This window comes from Lacerta agilis, chromosome 6 (assembly GCF_009819535.1).
Source record: "Lacerta agilis isolate rLacAgi1 chromosome 6, rLacAgi1.pri, whole genome shotgun sequence".
NCBI classification, from domain to species: domain Eukaryota; kingdom Metazoa; phylum Chordata; class Lepidosauria; order Squamata; family Lacertidae; genus Lacerta; species Lacerta agilis.
In genome coordinates, this window is record NC_046317.1 from 81,473,170 (window position 1) to 81,493,241 (window position 20,072).

Genomic DNA, 20,072 nt, shown 5'->3' on the forward strand with positions numbered 1-20,072 from the left:
TGAAAACTTCAAGTTCATCTCTTAGTTGTCTCTGTTGTCCTCTTTAAGATATATATAAATAGTTTTGCAAATGGTCAGAACTTTTAAAACTGTTCTCTGGTTGGCTGCAGGATTGCTGTTTCTCCCACCCACCCCCTTATTTTTTTTCTTCTTCAAGTAATAGAAAAGTCGCATAAAAACAAGAGTTATTGCCTTTATATCTTTCATTTATGTTACCTTACTAGTTAGCATCTGGCAGAAAGCAAAGTTACACCTCCTCGTAAAAATAAAAAAATGGTCACTTGGTACAGTTCCCTCTTCTAACCATTCCCTATTACTGTACTCCAACATGGAGCTCTTGCATCCACCCACCCCTTGGTGGAACTGTGCAGGCGTGAAGGTTGCCAACCTTTTCAACTGGCCATTGCAGCTGTGCCTTTTATCAGCAGCTAAGAACACGAGACCAAAAGAGCAGAACCTGTTCCGCCTCGTCCAGCTTCCCAAAGTGACCAAATCAGATGCCTTCACGAATCCCACAAGCAGGGTGTGAAGGCAGCCGCCCTCTCCTTCCTATCAAATGATATTTAGTAGCATACTGCATGTCATGCCTAATAGCCACTGCTAAACCTGTCCTCCATGGTCTGTGCAGATATGACACGCACACACCAGCAGGCGATCATGTTTGTGTCTCTGTAGAGTTGGGGGCGGGGAGGGAAGCTCCACTTGCTAATTTCTCACCACTGTGCTACTGTTAAAGACAGAAGAACAGGCCAGGCTGGTTCGTTTCCGTAGAGTTGGCAACCTTTGCAGCAATAGATTAAAATCTACGCACAAGATAGGAAAAGGGGTTTCGTCCCCTTACACATGTATCTATTTCTTCCCCTTTCTCTCCATAATTTACGTCTCTCACTCTCTCTCTCTCTCTCTCTCTCTCTCTCTCTCTCTCTCTCTCTCTCGCACAGTCACGTACAAATTCACCATGAGGGTTAAAGCAACTGATCAGATCATTTTTATACAATATAAAAAAATGTAAACAATATAGCGTTGTAAGACAAAATGCTTTATGAAACAACAGAACGAGACAACACTTAAAAAAAGAAAAGATAATGATGACATGAGCTGATTTGTTTCGAAGAAGGATTAGCGAGCAGAACCTCGACACGAAAGGATGTTGCAATGGTAACGTTTTTGAGTGAAGGCCAACTTTCGGAAGAGGTAAAGGTTTTTGCTTCTAAAGCATTGAGCACAACTCTTTAGCCTTTAGTACATCACAGGAGTCAACATGTTTCCATCTACATTTGTCCACAACCCACTCCCAGCCCCAGCCCCCCTCACAATCAGAACATCTTTAGCTAGAATAAATAAAACAGTTAATGACCAGAGGAAGCTGGGCAAGGCCTGCCAAGCTGGCTGCCCTCAGTCTTTCAGTCTGCAGGTGGGGCATATGGATGGATTGAATCCCAAGACCAGGGGTGAGCAAACTTTTTCAGCAGGGGACCGGTCCACTGTCCCTCAGACCTTGTGGGGGGCTGGACTATTTTTTTGGGGGGGGGAATGAACGAATTCCTATGCCCCACAAATAACCCAGAGATGCATTTTAAATAAAAGCCCACATTCTTCTCATGTAAAAACACACTGATTCCCAGACCGTCCACAGGCTGGATTTAGAAGGCGATTGGGTCAGATCCAGCCCCCGGGCCTTTTTTTTTTTTGCCCACCTATGCCCAAGACTGATGACATGGGTTCAACAGAACTGCATACGCTTCCCTTTCACAAGTCATAGGCTCCGGCAGACTTTGCACAACTGGCACCAAGATGAATGCAGTCCCCGAGACACGAATGTTTGATTTCACCAGGGCGGTGGTGGTTGAGGAAACCGGCTGAGAGTTTTTATTCGCTTGGCTCACCACATAGCTGGGGAGTGGCATTTGGCTTGGGGCGAGTGGGTAGTTCTGCAGGCCCAAAAAATTGGGAGCAAAGGAAGACAAGACTCTTGCAATGTTAATACTTGTGCAAATAGAAGGGATGTCAGTGGCTCCTTATTCTTGCCCCGACAGAGCAAACTGCACCTGCTCAGCCCTCCTCTTCATTTAGACAAGTATTAAGTGCACAGGGAGCTTATTCTTCCCCATCTGGTCAACCTTCTTTTAAGAGTTTGTTCAAAAACTTCATGGAAAATGGAGCTGTCCCAACCCGGGTTTCTACAGAGCATTAGAAGGCAGGTTTGTGGGATCTCCCTGCTTTTATTGCCTTAACTGACAAAGAGAGCCAGATTGGTTTGGGGGGGGGGATATAACCCTAACAATTAGAAGTCATCACCTGATCATGAAAAAGCAGGCATTTTAATGACCACTTATGCTTTTATAGTCATCCTGAAATTAGTGAGATGGTAGCAGTAGAAGGGGCCGTTTAAATTGCTCTCTCAAGGTCTTGGGCTTTGCAAAACTCTGTTTAAAGAACACAATGTCTGTGCTCTGCTTAGCTTTGCTCAAAATAGGGGTTCCCCACCCATTTAAATTTTGGCCATTCGCAGGCAGGGCCTGTACAATATGTGTAGCTATCTCCAAATCAATGAGACCCAGACAAATCTCGTACCAGGGCAACTGTGAAATCATGCAGTGCTAACTCTTTGTAGGGGGCAAGCTCCAAACTTTGCAAAAAAATAATAATTGTCATGCTTCCAATAACCATAAATGGCCAAAGAAATGCACAGTCAAGATTTTATTTGTTGATTTTTTTTTTTTAAGTCTTTATTTCCAAGGGAATGTACAAGAGTGGAATCTTGCGCTGACTTAACATCCCTGGGAACAGACGCCTGAGTGCAAATAGAAGGGAAACTATGTCCAGGTTCAAAAAGGTGTATACATGAATGTATAAATGACCTCTTTCATCTTTAAGTCGAAATCCTACCATACCAGAAAAGAAAGAGGGTAGTTTATACACATGCATTAAAAACCCTTCAGAACGGATACAGTTCCGAGTACATTCTGCAGTCAGGTATCTTGACGACACCTGTAGTCAGGTGTCATAGATGTGATTATCAGGTTTGAGACATGGTCGAGTGACTCTGGAGAGCAAAAATATGAAAATAGAAAAATGTACAAGATGCAGTCTTCACATGATGTTCCTTACTGGTCTGCGGCTTTAGTTTTACAGGCATTCCCTCCTTCAATTTCTCTTTTTTAGTCCTCATTTCCGCTGCAACCCTATAGACATTTACCTAGGAGTAAGTCCCATTCGACTCACTGGAGCTTACTTCTGAGTAGAAGCATAGAGAATTGCCCTGTTATACACATGTTTCCCTTAACAGTTTTGTGGTAGATGTGACAAGAGGCTTTTGACCAACACAAGCACTGACACATTTATATTAAAAAATAGTGCAAAATTTCAACATTTATATAAATAACTCTAAACCCCTGCTTTTTTTGTTTGTTTTTTTGTTTCGCTTTTTTTTTACAATGTAATACATGCTCTTTTGAGTTGCCTCACAAAAAATTGCCATTTTTTTTTTAAATTCTAGTTCAGAAAAAACACAACAAAAACTTTTCTTCTTCTTCTTTCCCCCCCCTCATCAATAGTCTCTTCTAATATAAAAATACCTGCTTCCCCAACACACATACAGTTTCTCTTATTTTTTTAATATATATTTATATTTATATTTTTTATATATATATATATTGCAGATCTTTAAACAAATGTTTTTGTGCAAATATTTTTGTCTTTTAAAGTTAAGTGAAATAAACAACAACAACAAAAATATTGTAGCGCCAGACACACGCAGCTCAACTAGAAAGAAAATGGGGGTTTGGGGTGGGGGAGGCGCAAAAGGTGGCAGGTGGGGTGCGGGGGAGGCAGGGAAAAGGGATTGGGTATTTTTCTCTTAAAAAAACAAAACAGAACACATTACCCCCCCCAAAAAAAACCCTTCTAGACAGAACTCAACAAAGAAATGTTTTGCAAGCTTGGTTGGCTTGTGCATTGAGACCAAACATAAACATGTAAATATTTATATGGAGAAGGGCGTTGTGTTTCATACACAGCGTCTCCGCCTCTCGATATCTTCCCCCCGACCCCCCCACCCCACCCCAGTTAACAAGTGCAGAGTGTTTAATATTCTCTTTCTCTCTCTCTCTCTCTCTTTTAAAAGGGGTGCCCTTTTTGCTTTTCCTTCTCTTTGTTCCACACTGTTGTGCTCTCAAGGCTGCCGAACTGCGACGAAGGGTGGAGCCTGCCCCCCTCCAGTATGGTGGTCACCCCGCCGCTGTTCTGTTGGTGCTGGTAAAAGGTCGAGCCGGGGAAGTGACCGATCACCTCGCTGTACGTGGGGGGCGGCCCTTCCATCCGGCCGCTGCTCCCGTAGCAGGTGGCGCTGATGCCAGAGTTGCTGCTGGGAGGCCGGGGCCCCCCGTACACCGAGCTGTCTATCAGGTCGCTGTCAAAGATGGTTCGGTTGGGAGGCGCCCGGACTGACTCCCTGTTGAGTTCCATTTGCTGCTCCGGGTCTCGGAGCTGCAGTGTGCACGGGCCCTGGTAAGGCGGGGGCTCCTCCCCGTCCGACAGAGAGATGGTGGGCGGCAGGTCGATCTCGTGCTGCATGTAAGGGTATGTCGGCTGGAATCTGTTGAAGCGGTCCCTCTGCAAGAAGGACGGGACGGCAAGCCGGTCCGTAGGCCTTGGTGTGTAGACTTGCTGCTGGAGACAAGAAGGGAGACGGGCGTAAGCGTCGCGTTCCATGTGCGATTCCACGAAAGCTGGCCTATGTGCTAAGTTTCGTCCGTGTGTCGGGCACAGGCTGGGTGAAGCCCCAGAGAAGGAAGGCTCAGAGCCTGGGGGTTGGTGGTAGGACAATGAGGAGAGATCAGAGGGAGAAGATTGGGAGGAGGGGCTGGGTGCTGAAGGGGCAACAGGGTTTAGTGAGCAGGGAGAGCCAGTGACAGACAGCAGTTCAGACTCCGAGGCTGAAGCAGAGGAGAGGGGATAGATAAAGAGGCTGCTGCAGAACCCAAGGACTCCCTCTTCTACTGTGACAAGCTCCCCTCTCCCCTGGTCTCAAAGAACATCGTGGGTAACAAGGAGGGCAGAACAGAGACCAGAGGTGCACAGACACAGTTTGAGGCTGCTTGGGAAACATCTGGGAAATGTGGAGCCTTAGATAGGGTAGAAGGTGGGGGGGGTAACCTTCAGTCTTGGCAACTGCAAGAAAGTGGTGTTGGGAATTGTGAAGGGTTGCTAGCTATATGCCATTTCCTTGCATAAAGAGTAAACTTCACTGGCAACTGTGCTGACTTGCCTCTGACTCCAGCCCTGACACCATGCTACTTACCTCTGTTACTCCATTTCCCGACACTGTGCTTTCTGAAGGCCACAAGCTTCCTTCCTAAAATGGGAAAGAACAGGAAAAGGTTGGATAATTCCTACTGGGCGGTGCCGCTCCCCCACCCTACTCAAACTTATTAACGATTGCTAGTAACAACGGCAACTTCCAAAGAGCCTAACAGTTTCTAAGAGCTGCACATGTATGATCTGAAGGAGCGTCTCCACCCCCATCGTTCAGCCTGGGCACTGGGGCCCAAGCTCTGAGGGTCTTTTGCAGGAACCCTCATTAGAATCATAGAATCGTGGAGTTGGAAGGAACCCTGATGCTCAACCAGTCCAAACTCCTGCAATACAGGAATATGCAGCTGTCCCATTTGGGGATCGAACCTGCAACCCTGGTGTTATCAGCACCACCCTCTACCCAACTGAGCTATTCAGGTTATATGGCCTGGAAAAGTGAAACTTCAGGGAACCAGGCAGAAGACCTTTTTGGTAGCCGCACCTGCTCTGTGGAATCCCCTCCCGGCAGATGTCAAAGAGTTAAACAACTATATAACTTCTCACAGACATCTGAAGGCAGCCTGTTTCAGGAAGCTTGGATGGGCGGGGTATAAGAAATAAATTATTATCGAGGGTTATGGGAAGTCACAGAAATATAAGAATGAAAATTTATGATGTACTTAGGGATGTATTATGTAAATACTTAAGAATAAGAAAAAAATAGTCGTTATTACCAAAAAATATATAGCACAATTGCTACCTGCTGGCTCACAACCTAACAGGCATGATACAAAAGGAAAAAGACTGAGGAGGGAAGAAGAAAACAGCTGTTTCTTCAGTGGTCGGTTGACAGAGCAAGGTTGGTCTCCCCTTTGCCATATGCTCCTCCCCTGTTTCGTTCAAACAACACCCCTGTCGGGTAGGTTAGGCTGAGAGTAGGTGTTCTTCTTGAGAGACAGGAGGCACAGCCTTCCAGTGGCAGGCGGCAAAGCCAGGGTGCAAATGTCAGAGCTTAAAATGCATTTTGTACATTATGTCAGTGATGCTTAACAGCCTTGGGAGGCAAAAGCAGTATGATAACTTCCTATTAAATAAGATGGTCCTCGTATTGGGGAAAGTACCGTATCTCACTGGAAGAGCACACTGTTTAGTGTGTGAGTAGCACCAAGTTCCATCCATCCTTAGCATCGCCAAATAGGGCTGCAAAAGGACCATGACTAAAAACTGAAAATCTGCTGCAAGCAGATAGGCATTACGGAGCTACATGAACCAGCATCAGGCAGGCAGGCAGTATCTTAAGTAGCAGGAGTTTGCACGGGGGAGAGAAGTTGAGAGAACCATAGCTTGTCTGGTGACCTCTCTAAATTTTTGGCTGAGCCATCTATTCCAATTTCGCCTTGCTTTGGCTTGCTGCCCCTTGGAATGCCAGCAGCCAAAAAGAAACCAGATTGGGGAGGGATGCCTGCTTGGAAACAGAGGCCATGGAATACTATCAAATTCAGCTTAAAGGTGATGGGGAAGTTGCCCAGAAAGCCCAATGCAATACTTATTTTCACAAAGATCCTTTTTGGCAGGGGTCGGGGGGGGGGGTAATGCAAGCATGGGTTCAACAGAAGAAGTGAAATTCACAGGAGGTGGCTCAAGAACCTTTGGGCTTTAGTGTGACTGGAGCGTGGCCTACTATAGTCAGATCCATCGCTCTGCACACGTTTGCTTCTGTCTGCACCAACCATTACTATGCAGCCTGCAAGGGATTGCCGCCCCCAGGGGTTGCAGCCCTTGAGCTGAAAGGGGGCTCCTCAAGCCATGGAGTTAACAAATCCACTCTGCACCATTGTATTTTTGTTCCCAGCTCTGCAAACAAGGCATGCTGCAACCAGAAGAAGAGGCCAGAAGTGATTTATTGGGAAATGAGATGTTGCTCCAGATGCTTCCCCCTTCCTTCTGTTTTCATGGCAAATCTTGTCTCAAAAATGTCACACATAAGATACGAGGCTACTCTGGAGTGAAAGATAACCAATGCCAGTTTCATATGGAATATTAATTGACTTGCGCCGTTCGGGTGATGTAACTAATAAACCGGCCATATTTCAGGAGGCTGCTGTGTGTAGCTAGGAAACTTGTTTAGTATTTCATAGTGCCCTTGCATCTTACAGTCTACTTTTAAGTCAGAAAGCACAAAAAACAAACTAAAGAAAAATTAAGAGGCACACATATAAATGCATCTCCAGATGGTAGCAACAGAGATAAAATCAAAAGGGCATTGTTAAGCTTGCAGGGAAATGTTATTTATTCTGTTGTGTTCTCTCTCTCTCTCTCTCTCTCTCTCTCTCTCTCTCTCTCTCTCGCTTCCTTGGTAAGGTTTCATTTAAAGAACAAACAACCATGACAGAATTATAGATACACATTTTTAAAAAAACTTTGTGGTGAGATTTCCCAGTTTGTTTGTTTTTTAAAAAATGATGGTGCAAACCTCAACCCACCTAGGTTGCAACTTCCCTTGCCAGGGGCAGCAGTTGCATAAGGAAACTTGGAATTAAGAAAAGGCTTTACAAGTCCAAAGAACTTAATATGCTTTCCAGCAGCGCTTCAGAAGACAGGGTAGTGCTGTTATCTCCACAGTGAGTTCCATGGCAGAGACAAGAGCTGAAATGGGGACTTCCTGGTTCCTCACTCGGTCTCTAAAGTCACAGGACTATTGCACCCTTACTTGAGAGCAAATTCTACTGAAGCCAGTGGGGGCTTGCTTCTGAGTAAACCACAGAGCCTAGGGCTTGCTGATCAGAAGGTCGGCGGTTCGAATCCCCGCGATGGGGTGAGCTCCCGTTGCTTGGTCCCAGCTCCTGCCCACCTAGCAGTTCAAAAGCACGTCAAAAGTGCAAGTACAGTGGTACCTCGCTAGACGAATGCCTCGCTAGACGAAAGGCATTCGTTAGCGAAAGGGTGCTTCGCAAGACGAAATTTCCACTATACGATAGCACTCGTGGAACGAATTTATTTCGTCTTGCGAGGCACCACTGTAGATAAATAGGTACCGCTCCGGCGGGAAGGTAAACGGCGTTTCCATGCGCTGCTCTGGTTCGCCAGAAGCGGCTTTGTCATGCTGGCCACATGACCCATAAGCTGTACGCTGGCTCCCTCGGCCAGTAACGTGAGATGAGCGCCGCAACCCCAGAGTCCGACACGACTGGACCTAATGGTCAGGGGTCCCTTTACCTTTACCTTTATGTAATTTGCATAGAATGGTTAGGTCAGAGATGGGGGACCTGTTGACTACAGTCCCTGGCTGGGGTCTATGGGGCAGATGGGAGTTAGGGGCAGCAACATTTTGGGAGGCCAGAGGTTCCCCACTCTTATATAGTAGAGCCAAACGTCTTGCTCTGCTTTCCTTTGGACCACATCAACGAGGCCAAGAGAGGAGTCTTGTCTGGGTAGCCCAGGACCTCCATACACACAGTCCAGGCTTGTGCCCCCAGAGAGGTCAACTTGGTGCTGCTGACACAGCAAAAGCAATGAGGGAGGAGCAAGTTTGCAGCCACAGTAGGCGCTGTGATCCTCCAGCAATTTGACTTGTCCCCAGGGAGGTGCACTTCATTGTCTCTCGAGATAAACCAGTGCTAACAACTGTGGTTTTATGGTTGCATCTTTTCATGCTCAAGGATTAGCTTGCCCTAAGAAGTGGCCACAAGCCCTGGAATTGGCTTGCGCCAGCCTTTCAACAGGGGTTGGCAACTGGTCCCGAATGGCAACACTTAATTTTCATACAAGATGGGAGGATGAGACCTGTTGCTCAGAAGGGGGCAAGGAATTGCTGCAAACAGCCCCTTGGAGTAGTCGTCCTTAATCTTTGCAAACAGAGCACCCGCCTTTCATCCGCACATGCCGTTGCGGGAACCCACTAATTTATTAATTTTTGTACCCTCTATTTGTATAGTGGCCGAGCTGCTTAGGTCAGGCTGTGTCCCAGCAGCAGATCCCAAACCACCAGTTGAGGACAAATGCGTTACAGCAGCGTCTGTGTGCTGTGCGCAAGGGCAGCGTTGCACACATGGGATTCCACTTGGCTTAGAGGTCTGCTTGATAACAGTTTACAACACTGGGCAGAGGAGCGAAGCGGGAGCTTATTTTTTCATCATCCCATAGGGCATATTTACTAAGTGGTGAGTGTATCATCACCTTATGCTCACTGGTTTATATTTAATTTAGCAGTGGGCAATGTCATTGCATTATGCCATCTGCCGCTCCAAAGTCTTCACGCTGGTGTCTGAACACTTCTGCGGAGAAAGAGGTGGATGGAGGCAAGCTGTCCTGCAGCCCCAAAGCTGACGCTTTGAAGCATCTACTTTTCAACCCTAAATGGCTTTTATTCTGGACAAACGGATCCAGGTTAAAATGTCCAGAGCCAGCCTTAAACTCTTCACAGCTGAAAAGCAAAATAGGTCAAGAGAATGCCTCTTCATTTATTAATGGATTTTCAGTCTCGTCTTATCAAATAAAATTACGCCCAGAAATCGAGATTGGGGGCTGGGGGGAAATGGCCCTCCTGGGCCCATCTGTGCTCAAAGCAACTGGTTGCCTCGTTTTCTTTCTTTAGGCAACATGGTGCCCTGCAGGCGTTATTTGAAGGCTGCCTAAAATCATACTTCCAGGGCATACTTTGTGCCCCTGCTACTGGTTGCAGGTCTCAGTTGCTGTTTCTGCCCAAGATAAGCTGCTGCAGTGCAAGACGGTCTCCCCCACCTTCCATGTACAAAAGGCAACCCAACCTGCAGGTGGAGATTTCTTCAACAATGGCAACAAGGCAGCTGAGAGCACCAGGGTAAACTCAGTGGGTGCAGGGCAGGCCACACACAGCCCTGTCCCTCAGCATTACCATTCCCTGCCCCTCTGCATCTGCCTCTCTTGACTAATGGGAGGGCCAGCCCTGCTGCTCTGTTTTCCAGTCAGCTATGCTGCTAGACTCCTAAGACTCTGGTAGTCCATCTGGATGCCATGCTCATTTTCAAGGCTGCTTGTTAAACAGCCCACACTTGATTTTTGACCCAGCTGAAGACATAAGGATGTGAGACTTCTAAATGCAATGCAGCAGCTAAGCTTTGGACCTCTAGATGCTACAGGATTCCAACTCCCATCACCCCAGACTTAGTGGCCATGCCAACAGGAGTTGGGAGGGAGTTGCAGCCAGTCATGTCTCCCTGACAAAGCGTGCTTGAATGGTGCATTCACACTTCACAACTCATTCACACTTTAGGTTCATATACGTCCACCTAAATAAAATAATCTGAGCTGTAAAGCCACGTGCTATTGGTTTTACCCACTAGGGGGAGCTTTGCTGCCCCTTATAGGACTGCACCCAACATAAGCAGGCACTGCCTTTATTTAATGGAGAGAGACTGAAACCAAGTCGCAACTCCTTCATTACTTTCAGATTTTGCACTTTGGAGTGACACATGACAAATAAGCTCCTTCAGCTTTATATTCTGTGGCTAGATCTGCATATGCTGAAAAACTGTGTGTGTGTGTGTGTGTGTGTGTGTGTGTGAGGGAAGCTTTCCCACACAGCTGGGTGCGGGATAGACTAGTATTTTTGTTCCCTGATGTGCTTGGTTTGATCTTGCAGAGTAATTATCGGTGAGCTTTCAAAAATGGTAATCCCCGCTTGCTGTTTGGAATAAAGCAGGCCACAGTATCGCCTCAGTCTACCGCCTCCATTTGCAGCAAGGTCAGGTAAAAGGTAAAGGACCCCTGGACCGTTAAGTCCAGTCAAAGGTGACTATGGGGTTGTGGCACTCATCTGGCTTTCGGGCCGAGGGAGCCAGCATTCGTCCACAGACAGCTTTCCGGGACACCATGGCGGAAACCAGAGCGCACGGAAATGCTGTTTACCTTCCCGACGCAGCAGTACCTATTTATCTACTTGCACTGGTGTGCTTTCGAACTGCTAGGTTGGCAGGAGCTGGGACAGAGCAATGGGAGCTCAGGCCGTCATGGGGATTCGAACCGCTGACCTTCCGATCGGCAAGCCCTAGGCTCTGTGGTTTAGACCCGCATCCCACTGCACAGGCTAGACTAGGTGGTTTCACCAGGAAGAGGTTTTCTGGCCTGAAGGTACAATGTTTGGGTAGCAGGCCTGCTGAGGATGCTGCCCTCTGATGGGAAGTTAAGCGGCTGCAGTATGCATGCGAAGGACCGTTCCACATGGGCAAGACCTGTTGCATGGCTTTTGCCCCCATAGTAGTCACAACTTTTCCCTGGTCAGGGAATGAGTGAAAAGCCCATGTGAGATTCCACTTCAAATAGGAATACAAATAATACTAAATGCTACAGGGCAGGGATCGTCAATGTGGTACCCAGCAGACGTTGGTTTGCATAGTTATTTAAATGTTATTGCATTTATATCCCACCTTTTTGCACCCAGGAGCTCAAGGTGGTGGAAATGGCCCCCCACCTCTTTATTTAATCCCCACAGCAACCCTGTAAATTAGGCTGAGAGGCAGGGATTGACCCAAGGCCACTTAGTGAGCTTCATGGGGATTTGAACCCTGGTCTCCCGGGTCCTAGTCCAACACTCTAACCCTTGCACCACACTGGCTCTCAGAATGCATTGTGTTGCTACAGCTTCCACCACCCCTGACTGTTGGCCATATTGGTTGGGGCTGATGGGGACCCACATCTGAAGGGCGCCGTGTTGGCTACCTCTGCCATAAACAGAGAAGTATTTAGGGCAGCGCGATGGGTTCTGCCACACTGGGCGATGAGCCTTGGGGGTGCCACAACTATGACATAGTGAACTGAGCAGAACGGAAGGTGAGACGTGTAGAGGGCACCAAATTTTGGTCCCGCGCAGGGCGCAACTGCAATTTGAAAGACTAAAAGCCCGTCCCTGTTGTAAAGTAACGAAATATTGCCCTAGCCAGGAATGCATAGCTTTGCAGGCACATTTCAGCACCAGGTTTGCCCAGAGCATGGGTGGGGAACCTCTTGAGATGACACATCCAATTGCTCTGAATATTCACATTGGTTTTAAATTGTATTTTTTATGGCTTCTTTTGTTTCTTGTGTCCGCCATATAGTCTCCTATTGCAGTTTGAATTCCATAGGCTTGCAATTGCTACCATGGGCCGAAAAATCATTAAGTAGAATTATACTGCGGGGTATGATTTTCAGCTGTTATCTTAAAACAATGCATTGTTGCTTTGGATTTTGTTACCTATCTATCTAATTTGGGGGGCTTTCCTATAGAACAGTGGGATAAAAATACATTTAATAATAATAGTAACAACAACAACAACAACAACAACAACAATACCACCAGGACTGGGGTAGAGGGAAGTGCCACAACTTCCCTAGTGTACAGTATAGTACAGTTTTGCATCTACTCTACTAAGCTAGGGAACAGACAGCAAAGCATCATGGGAGAACTGGGGAGGGCCACAGGCCTGATATTAGGCCACAGACAAACTCATGGGTCCTAAAACTTTTTAGGAGTATCACAGGTCCCAGCTGCACATGACACCATTGCCAGATAGACTGGCCACACTAGTGGACATTAGAAAAGTTTGCAAGACTATCAGCCCACCTATATTTATTTATGGACCGCTCCAGGTGAGATTGGGAGGGATATAAAAACCAAGTCGAAGTCCTCCCACCATGGTAGCTCCGAAAGCACCCAGGGTCAGCTGGGGAGCACAGCAAACAACATGAACCAGGCAGAGAAGCAGGAAAGAGTTCGGGGAGGCACACATGGGCTACTTACTGATGATAGGTTCTCCTCTCTCCTCCGTCCTTGACTGTGCCGATTGATGAAGGACCGTGCGGAGAGTTTGTAGTGATTCAGCAGACACGTGATGACGACCACCATGACCATCATCACCACCACGATTATGATTATCTGTACAAACTCCAACTCCGCTGCAGGGAAAAGGAGACAAGAAGAAAAACAAATGCTTATTTTGAGATCCTGGGAGGAAAAGGCACCAAATCAAGAAAAAGCTACTAAAAGTGATGCTGTGTTTCACCAAGCAAGAGGAGAAGCGCAGGTGCCGCCAACATTTGCGGCAGGGCCGTAGCTCGGTGGTGGAGCAAATGCTTTTGCACACACACACAAGGTCTCGGGTTCAATCTCTGCCTTCTCTAGGCACGGCTGGGGAACACCCGTGTGCAAAACTCTGATGAGCCCCTGCCGGTTACTGCAAGATGGAAATGAGCTACGTGGACCAGGGTCTGGACTTGGCACTGGACTTGGTTCTAATGGTGGATTTGGCATTTGTCAACGCCTAGGCATCCGCATAAAGGAAAAGAGATGCAATGCAATACTAACCATGTTACAACCTGGCTCCAAGAAGATCCAGTCAGTTCAGTTTTGGTACAGTTACCGGTATTCCTTAGCCAGGCAAAAGAAAACTGAACACCTAAAACTAAATATGCCACAAACAAAGAATGCCCCAAACCCATCAGCTGCACACTCCATGCCATCTCAAAAGTCAGCAGATATATAAGCCAGTTTCTCTACAACACACAATAACCACTGTGACTAAGCAATGGGCATCTAGTAAGATGCACACTATGTTCTGTGGCCCCTAACTATTTTTCATAATCTGCAATCTTGGCTGCAGAAAGCAGTGTTGGCATAGTACATGGCTTGTTAGAGCCCTATAGAGACTTGCCCTGGGCTCAATGGGGCAGTAGCAATCATTCAGCCAAACTGGTCTTGCATAGGCTCCTGCCTGCCAACGTGTAATTAATTTCTGTCAAAGGAAATGCATGGATTCGCATCATAAGCGAGGACTCTAAAGAGCTCTGCTGGAGAGTGTTATTTGTACGGAAGGTATGCGGAGGTCTCACACCGCCTCATGGGTACTCCAGTGCAAGAGAAAGCGCCACAAAGCTGTTGCCTAGATTGCAATGACAGGCGGGTGTCACTCTGTCTTCTGAAACAACCAGGAAACAAGGCAGGTGAGGAAGCAGGTCAGGTGTCCTCTGGCAACCATCCTTCATCTCACCTAAACCAGGTGAGAGCACTTATCAGTTCATTTCCAAGCACAGTTGGTAGAAGAAGAAGAGGAGTTTGGATTTGATATCCTGCTTTATCACTACCCGAAAGAGTCTCAAAGCGGATAACATTCTCCTTTCCCTTCCTCCCCCACAACAAACACTCTGTGAGGTGAGTGGGGTTGAGAAACTTCAAAGAAGTGTGACTTGGCCAAGGTCACCCAGCAGCTGCGTGTGGAGGAGCGGAGACGCGAACCCGGTTCACCAGATTACGAGTCTACCGCTCTTAACCACTACACCACACTGGACATCAGGTAAGGAGTTTTTTTTAAAAAAAAAATAATTTGTCATCTGCAAGACTGTTGTCAAAAGGTGCCCCCTTGGGGATTTTTGGAGGCAACACTGAGGAGACAGACCTACTCAGGAAGGAGAGTCCATTGAGGACATCTTATATGAGAGCTCTCCAAAACCTGGAGCTGGCACTGATCATTGGCATGGTAAAGGAAATTGCATATGGCCAGAAGCTTGAGTATAGGTGTTTTTGCAAGACAAGTTGGAATGCAATCAACAATGGGCGCCATATTTGCTGCCAGAAGGTCTGGAAACTGTAGAAAAGGCTCCCTTTCCTTTAGAAGCTGCAGAAATGTGAGTTGAACCCCTTAAACGGGGCTTTTCCTCTTTGCTTTTTCCCCTTTGCAAAAAAAGCTGCGAAACTCTTAGCTGATCCTCAAAAAAAACCAGGGCTTTTCCCTTTGCAAAAAAGCTGCAAAACCTTTAGCTGATCCTCAAAAAAACAGGGCTTTTAGAGGAGGAAAACCAGAAAAATATTTTTTTTTCTTGTTTCCTCCTCTAAAAACGAGGTGCGCCCTATGGTCCGGTGCGCCCTATGGAGCGAAAAATACGGTAGTCCTTAAAAAACCTTGCCCCCTTACTAAAAAGCCAGTCTGCAGAAAAGTTTTTAAAATACCTCTCAGGGAAACATTTGTCAACCGCAATAAAGTTTCGAGAAACATACCTTGCACCCCCTTCTGACCCCGCCCCCCAACTCCCCACCCCACCCCGCATGCCATTTCTCAGACACAAACTTCCCATTGACGCTGCGCAAACCCATTGACTGACGCACAGCTGATAGAAACACACAAGACACACAAAGCGCGCAGGCTTTTCTTAACCTACGCTGATTCCAAACCATTCCCAGTGGCATCCGCATACCAGACTTCCAGACGTAATTTAATTCAGTGCTCAGTTCAGCCAGCTGGCAGTGGCAGCTTGAATGGCTTGAGTTGGCACAAAAGTGTATTGCACACAAAAGGGGGGGGGGTTGAGAAGAGGAAGAAATGCAATCCAAGCCACCAAATAAACAAGAGCAAGCAACAACAGGCTACTAGTTAAAACTAGAGAGAGAGAGAGAGAGAGAGAAGGCAGCTTTGGCAGGAATAGCTCCACGAGCTCGAGGATACAGTTCCCCACACTTTGCTTGGAGGGTGGCGTGGTTTTGGAAGGGATAGAATTTGATCCCAGAGACACAACACAGTCATTTGATAGAGACTATTATTCCCAAACAGCTTAGCCCAGGGAGGGATGTACGCTCCCAAGCAGACAGCGCAATGCCACTACTGCATAGCTCGCTTTTCTGTCTGCCGGCCAAGAGATTAAGGTTGCAAAAAATAAATAAAAAGAAGCTGCAAGAGAAAAATGCTCACCTGTGCTTTGGGCAGAAAGGAGGAGCCAGCCTTTCTCTCATGGGCTACATTTGCCAGACTTAGGAACCTTTCTCGGGAAGAAACGGAGCCACAAATTCATCAGGGCCAGGGCTCAGAAAACAGATACTTAGGGAGACCCCTTATTACATTAAACAGGTACCATATTTTCCGGCGTATAAGACGACTGGGCGTATAAGACGACCCCCAACTTTTCCAGTTAAAATATAGAGTTTGAGATATACTTGACCGCAGATTCTCCACCCGGCGTATAAGACGACCCCCGACTTTTGAGAATATTTTCCTGGATTAAAAAGTAGTCTTATAAGCCAGAATATACAGTAGTTTTCCCTTGCATGCCCACTGTGAATCACCCATCCCACCCCAAACTTCTATTTGGACAGAGGTTGCAGGTGGGGGACGAATAGCCCCCCCCATAGGCCCAATCCCAGCCCCCCCCCAATGTCTCAATTTTCCAGGGATTCACAAAAGCTGTCCCCAGCTTGAAGGTGACGGCCAGATGAGCCTGGGGCATGTAAGAGAATGCATCTGTTTATTTATTTACTGATGTATTTATTTACTGATTCATCTGGTCCCAGGGTGGGTTAAAGCAATCCAAAAATCAGTACAGTGAAAACAAACTGCAGTCACAGGAACAGAGTAATGGATAAATTTCTTCCCACTTGGTGCATTTTCATCCAGGGGAACATCAAATGCCTTCTACCTACACTTGTGCAAGCTCAGGTGTAAGAGAATAATAGCGCTGAACTTTACCATTTTCTTGCTTGGGAAACTAGGAGGGTGGGGTGTCTTTTGAAATGCAGTGCTTAAAATCACGGAATGGAGGAGGAAGAAATGACCTGGTCCTTTTTGGGGGGGGATTTGGCTAAAAAATGATGAAAGGGGTTTGTGGGATGAATTTGAGTGCTCCCTGGGTGGCTTTTAAAAGAAGATAAGACAAATTTACGGGCATAAGGCTATCCATGGCTACTAAGCATGATGGCTATTCTCTGCCTCCACTGATGGAGGCAGCAAGCTTCTGAATACCAGTTGGTGGGAGCCACAGTGTGGAAGACAAATGGGGTACCGGCTTGGTTCAGCAGACTTTTTCTGATGCTCCTATAACTCAAGCTAACTAAATTCTCTCACATCTCATTATTAGGTGAGATTGTGTCACGCATGTTCTGGGACACATAAGCTAGGGTTGCCGCACACCAGGAATTTCCCAGGATTTCAACGGCGAAATTAGCTTCCAGGGGGGGATTTCAAAAAATCTGCAAAACGTCCGGTTTTTTTTTTTTGCCAACTGAACAAGGAAGTGTGTGTTAGAATATGGCAGGGGGTTGGACTGGATGGCCCTTGTGGTCTCTTCCAACTCTATGATTCTATGATCACTCTTTGCTCTCCCTTTTTTGGAGGTGGGGGTGAATTCCCCCCAAAAGCTCAAAATGATGATGTCATTTCCCCCCCCCCCAAAAAAAGCCAAATAACTTTTGTTTCCGGATTTTTACTTCCTGAAATATGGCAATCCTATATAAGCATGCCCAGAGAGCACACTTCCTCTTCAAGTCACTGAGTCGCTGCAGCCAGTGGGGATTTAGAGAGCCAGGTGTTTAGAAGATTTGAAACCTGGAGGCTGAGTGTGTCTATTTAAACGGGTAAGGAGAAATCGGCATTGGGGTGGCGAGGAGCACTTTTCGAGAAGGCATCGAACACCACTGCAGACTGTTTTTATCCGAAACTATGTTCAGAGACAAGCAGCCATGGAAATGATTCTTTTAAAAAGAAGGGGGGGGAGACGGGGGTTCTTCACTCCAAAATCTGCTCTGAGTTCCAACGGTGTTTTTAGCCAAGAAAGAAGCAAGCCCTTGGATCGGGTAGTTGGGAGGGAGACTAGATGACTCTAAAGGTCCCTTGCAACTCCATAGTTCTATGATTCTATGATTTATTTTATGCAATTGGTTGCTAAGTGCTGAATTTAGTGGGGTGGGTGGGTGGGAAAGGATAAGAGGATTGGTGAGAGTTCCTTCTGGCTTCCACACATGGTTCAGCGCCAGCATAAGCAAACAAAATGCCAGGCAAACCACCCAGTCCTGCCAGTTACATTGGAGCAGTCTGCTGAGCCGCAGCTGCTCCGCCAGCCACTAGATATTCCCCCCAGTATTACATTTCCTGCATTTCTTCCCAAGGGTGCCCCAAAGAACTTCTATAACCACGAACCAGACCCTTGTAAAAACTTTTATTTGCTTGCTTAACTTTGAATTAATTAGTTCGGGTTCAACAATATTCCCTGATCTGGCCTTGTCAGCTGAATGCAGGGTGTGTGTGTGTGTGTGTGTGTGGAGAAAGAGAGAGAGAAGTGGAGGGGGAGGATATGGTATTATTTTATTATATGAAATTATTTATTTACAACCTGCTTTCCGTATCATAGCATACGCCTCAAATCAGCTTACAAATTAGAACAATAAAACAGCAACTGTATAAAAATCATGATCTCCCATAACCAGTTTCAGCAATAAAACAACTTTTTTTTAAAAAAAAACCACAACGCGATTGGCCAAATAAAAAGACATGAAAGAATAAAGCCTCGAGCTGCAGTGATGTGCTCAGTTTGTGGGGTTTAGGCCACCCAGCTGTGTGGCTTAGTGGTAAGAGCACTGGTGGACTCATCTAGCAATCACTTTGGCCCTACAACTATTAACATATGACCCTCCACAGATTATCCCACAGAGGAATGTGGTCCTTGGTTAAAGTGTCAAGCTACGTAGGACTGCGGAGACCCAGTTTCAAACCAACCTTAAAGCCCATTGGGTGATCTGGGGCCAGTTGCTGTCTTACGAATAATAATAATAATAATAATAATAATAATAATACTAATAATAGTACCCTGTACATCTGTCTGGGTTACCCCAGCCACTTTGGGTGACTTCCAGCATATAGAAAAACATAATAAAACATTAAAACATTGTAAACTTCTCTCTACAGGTGTCTTCTAAAGGCTATATAGTTCTTTATCTACTTGACATCTGCTGGAAGGGTGTTCCACAGGGCAGGCGCCACTACCGAAAAGGCCCTCTGCCTGGCTCCCTGTAACTTCACTTCTCGCAGTGAGGGGAACCTCCAGAAGGCGCTTGGCGCTAGATTCCTACCTCTCAGGGTTGTTGTGAGGATAAAACCATGTTTGGAGGGGGAATCATGCACACTGCCTTAAGCTCCTAGGAGGAAAAGCAGGATACAGATGTGGTAAATAAGCAGGCCTGGCTACGAGAAACAAGGGACGGTGTGTGTGTGTGTGTGTGTGTGTGTGTGTGGCTTATATGAGACTTACAAAATGAAACAAAAAAGGGGGCAGATTTGAGCAAAATGTGCATTTGCCGCTTTGTGAGGGCACGAGGAGAAGGGGACGACAGAGGACGAGATGGTTGGACAGTGTTCTCGAAGCTACCAACATGAGTCTGACCAAACTGCGGGAGGCAGTGGAAGACAGGAGGGCCTGGCGTGCTCTGGTCCATGGGGTCACGAAGAGTCGGACACGACTAAACAACAACATGTATATGCAGCACAATCCATCTCGCCACTGCGAGGGAAGACTGTGAGCAGTTCAGGTAGCTCCATCTGTTGCCCAGCCACTACCGGGTGATCTGTGTCAAGTTCAAGGGCTCTGCCCCGCACCCTTCCCAAGTCTAAAATAAAACTAGTCGCACTACTATTACGGATCTCTGTATGATGTATCCCCACTGTGAAAGGAAGTCAGTGGGGATGGTGGTGGAGCAGAATTCCCACCCATCTCATTGTGGTTGGTTCACTGTGGTTGGTAGTGACACCTTCCTACTTGCCCAGTGGCTGGGGGCACAACAAGTATTGAATGGGGCTGGGCATCCTCAGGTTTGGACCTGGATATGGGGTTCTGAGCAGGCCTCAGACACACATTGAACTGCATTTGGGAATCATTAGGAAGCTAGCACAGCCGCTGAATTAAAAAAAAGTGTGTGTGTGTGTGTGTGTGTGAGTGATACTTCTGCCACCTTCTGCCAACCCTCTTCTGCCAGCAGCCAGCTCCCTAAATTTGACGCCAGTCTTCAAGGG

At 46.8% G+C, this 20,072-nt stretch overlaps 1 protein-coding gene across 2 annotated transcripts in view; it reads right to left on the bottom strand.

Moving 5' to 3' along the window:
• Window positions 1–4,090: 4,090 nt before the first annotated feature.
• PMEPA1 (prostate transmembrane protein, androgen induced 1) overlaps window positions 4,091–20,072 on the bottom strand; it is a 71,748-nt gene continuing 55,766 nt past the window's right edge. Inside the window, exons 2-4 of one of the 2 annotated variants that reach the window (XM_033153617.1) lie at window positions 13,052–13,206; window positions 5,303–5,356; window positions 4,091–4,668 (exon numbers count right to left, since the gene is read on the bottom strand). In XM_033153617.1, the coding sequence (XP_033009508.1) occupies window positions 4,120–4,668; window positions 5,303–5,356; window positions 13,052–13,206 (758 nt within the window). In that variant the 3' untranslated portion in view covers window positions 4,091–4,119. Of the gene's footprint in view, window positions 4,672–5,302; window positions 5,357–13,051; window positions 13,207–20,072 lie in introns of both variants that reach the window. The other variant, XM_033153616.1, reaches the window with a different exon arrangement.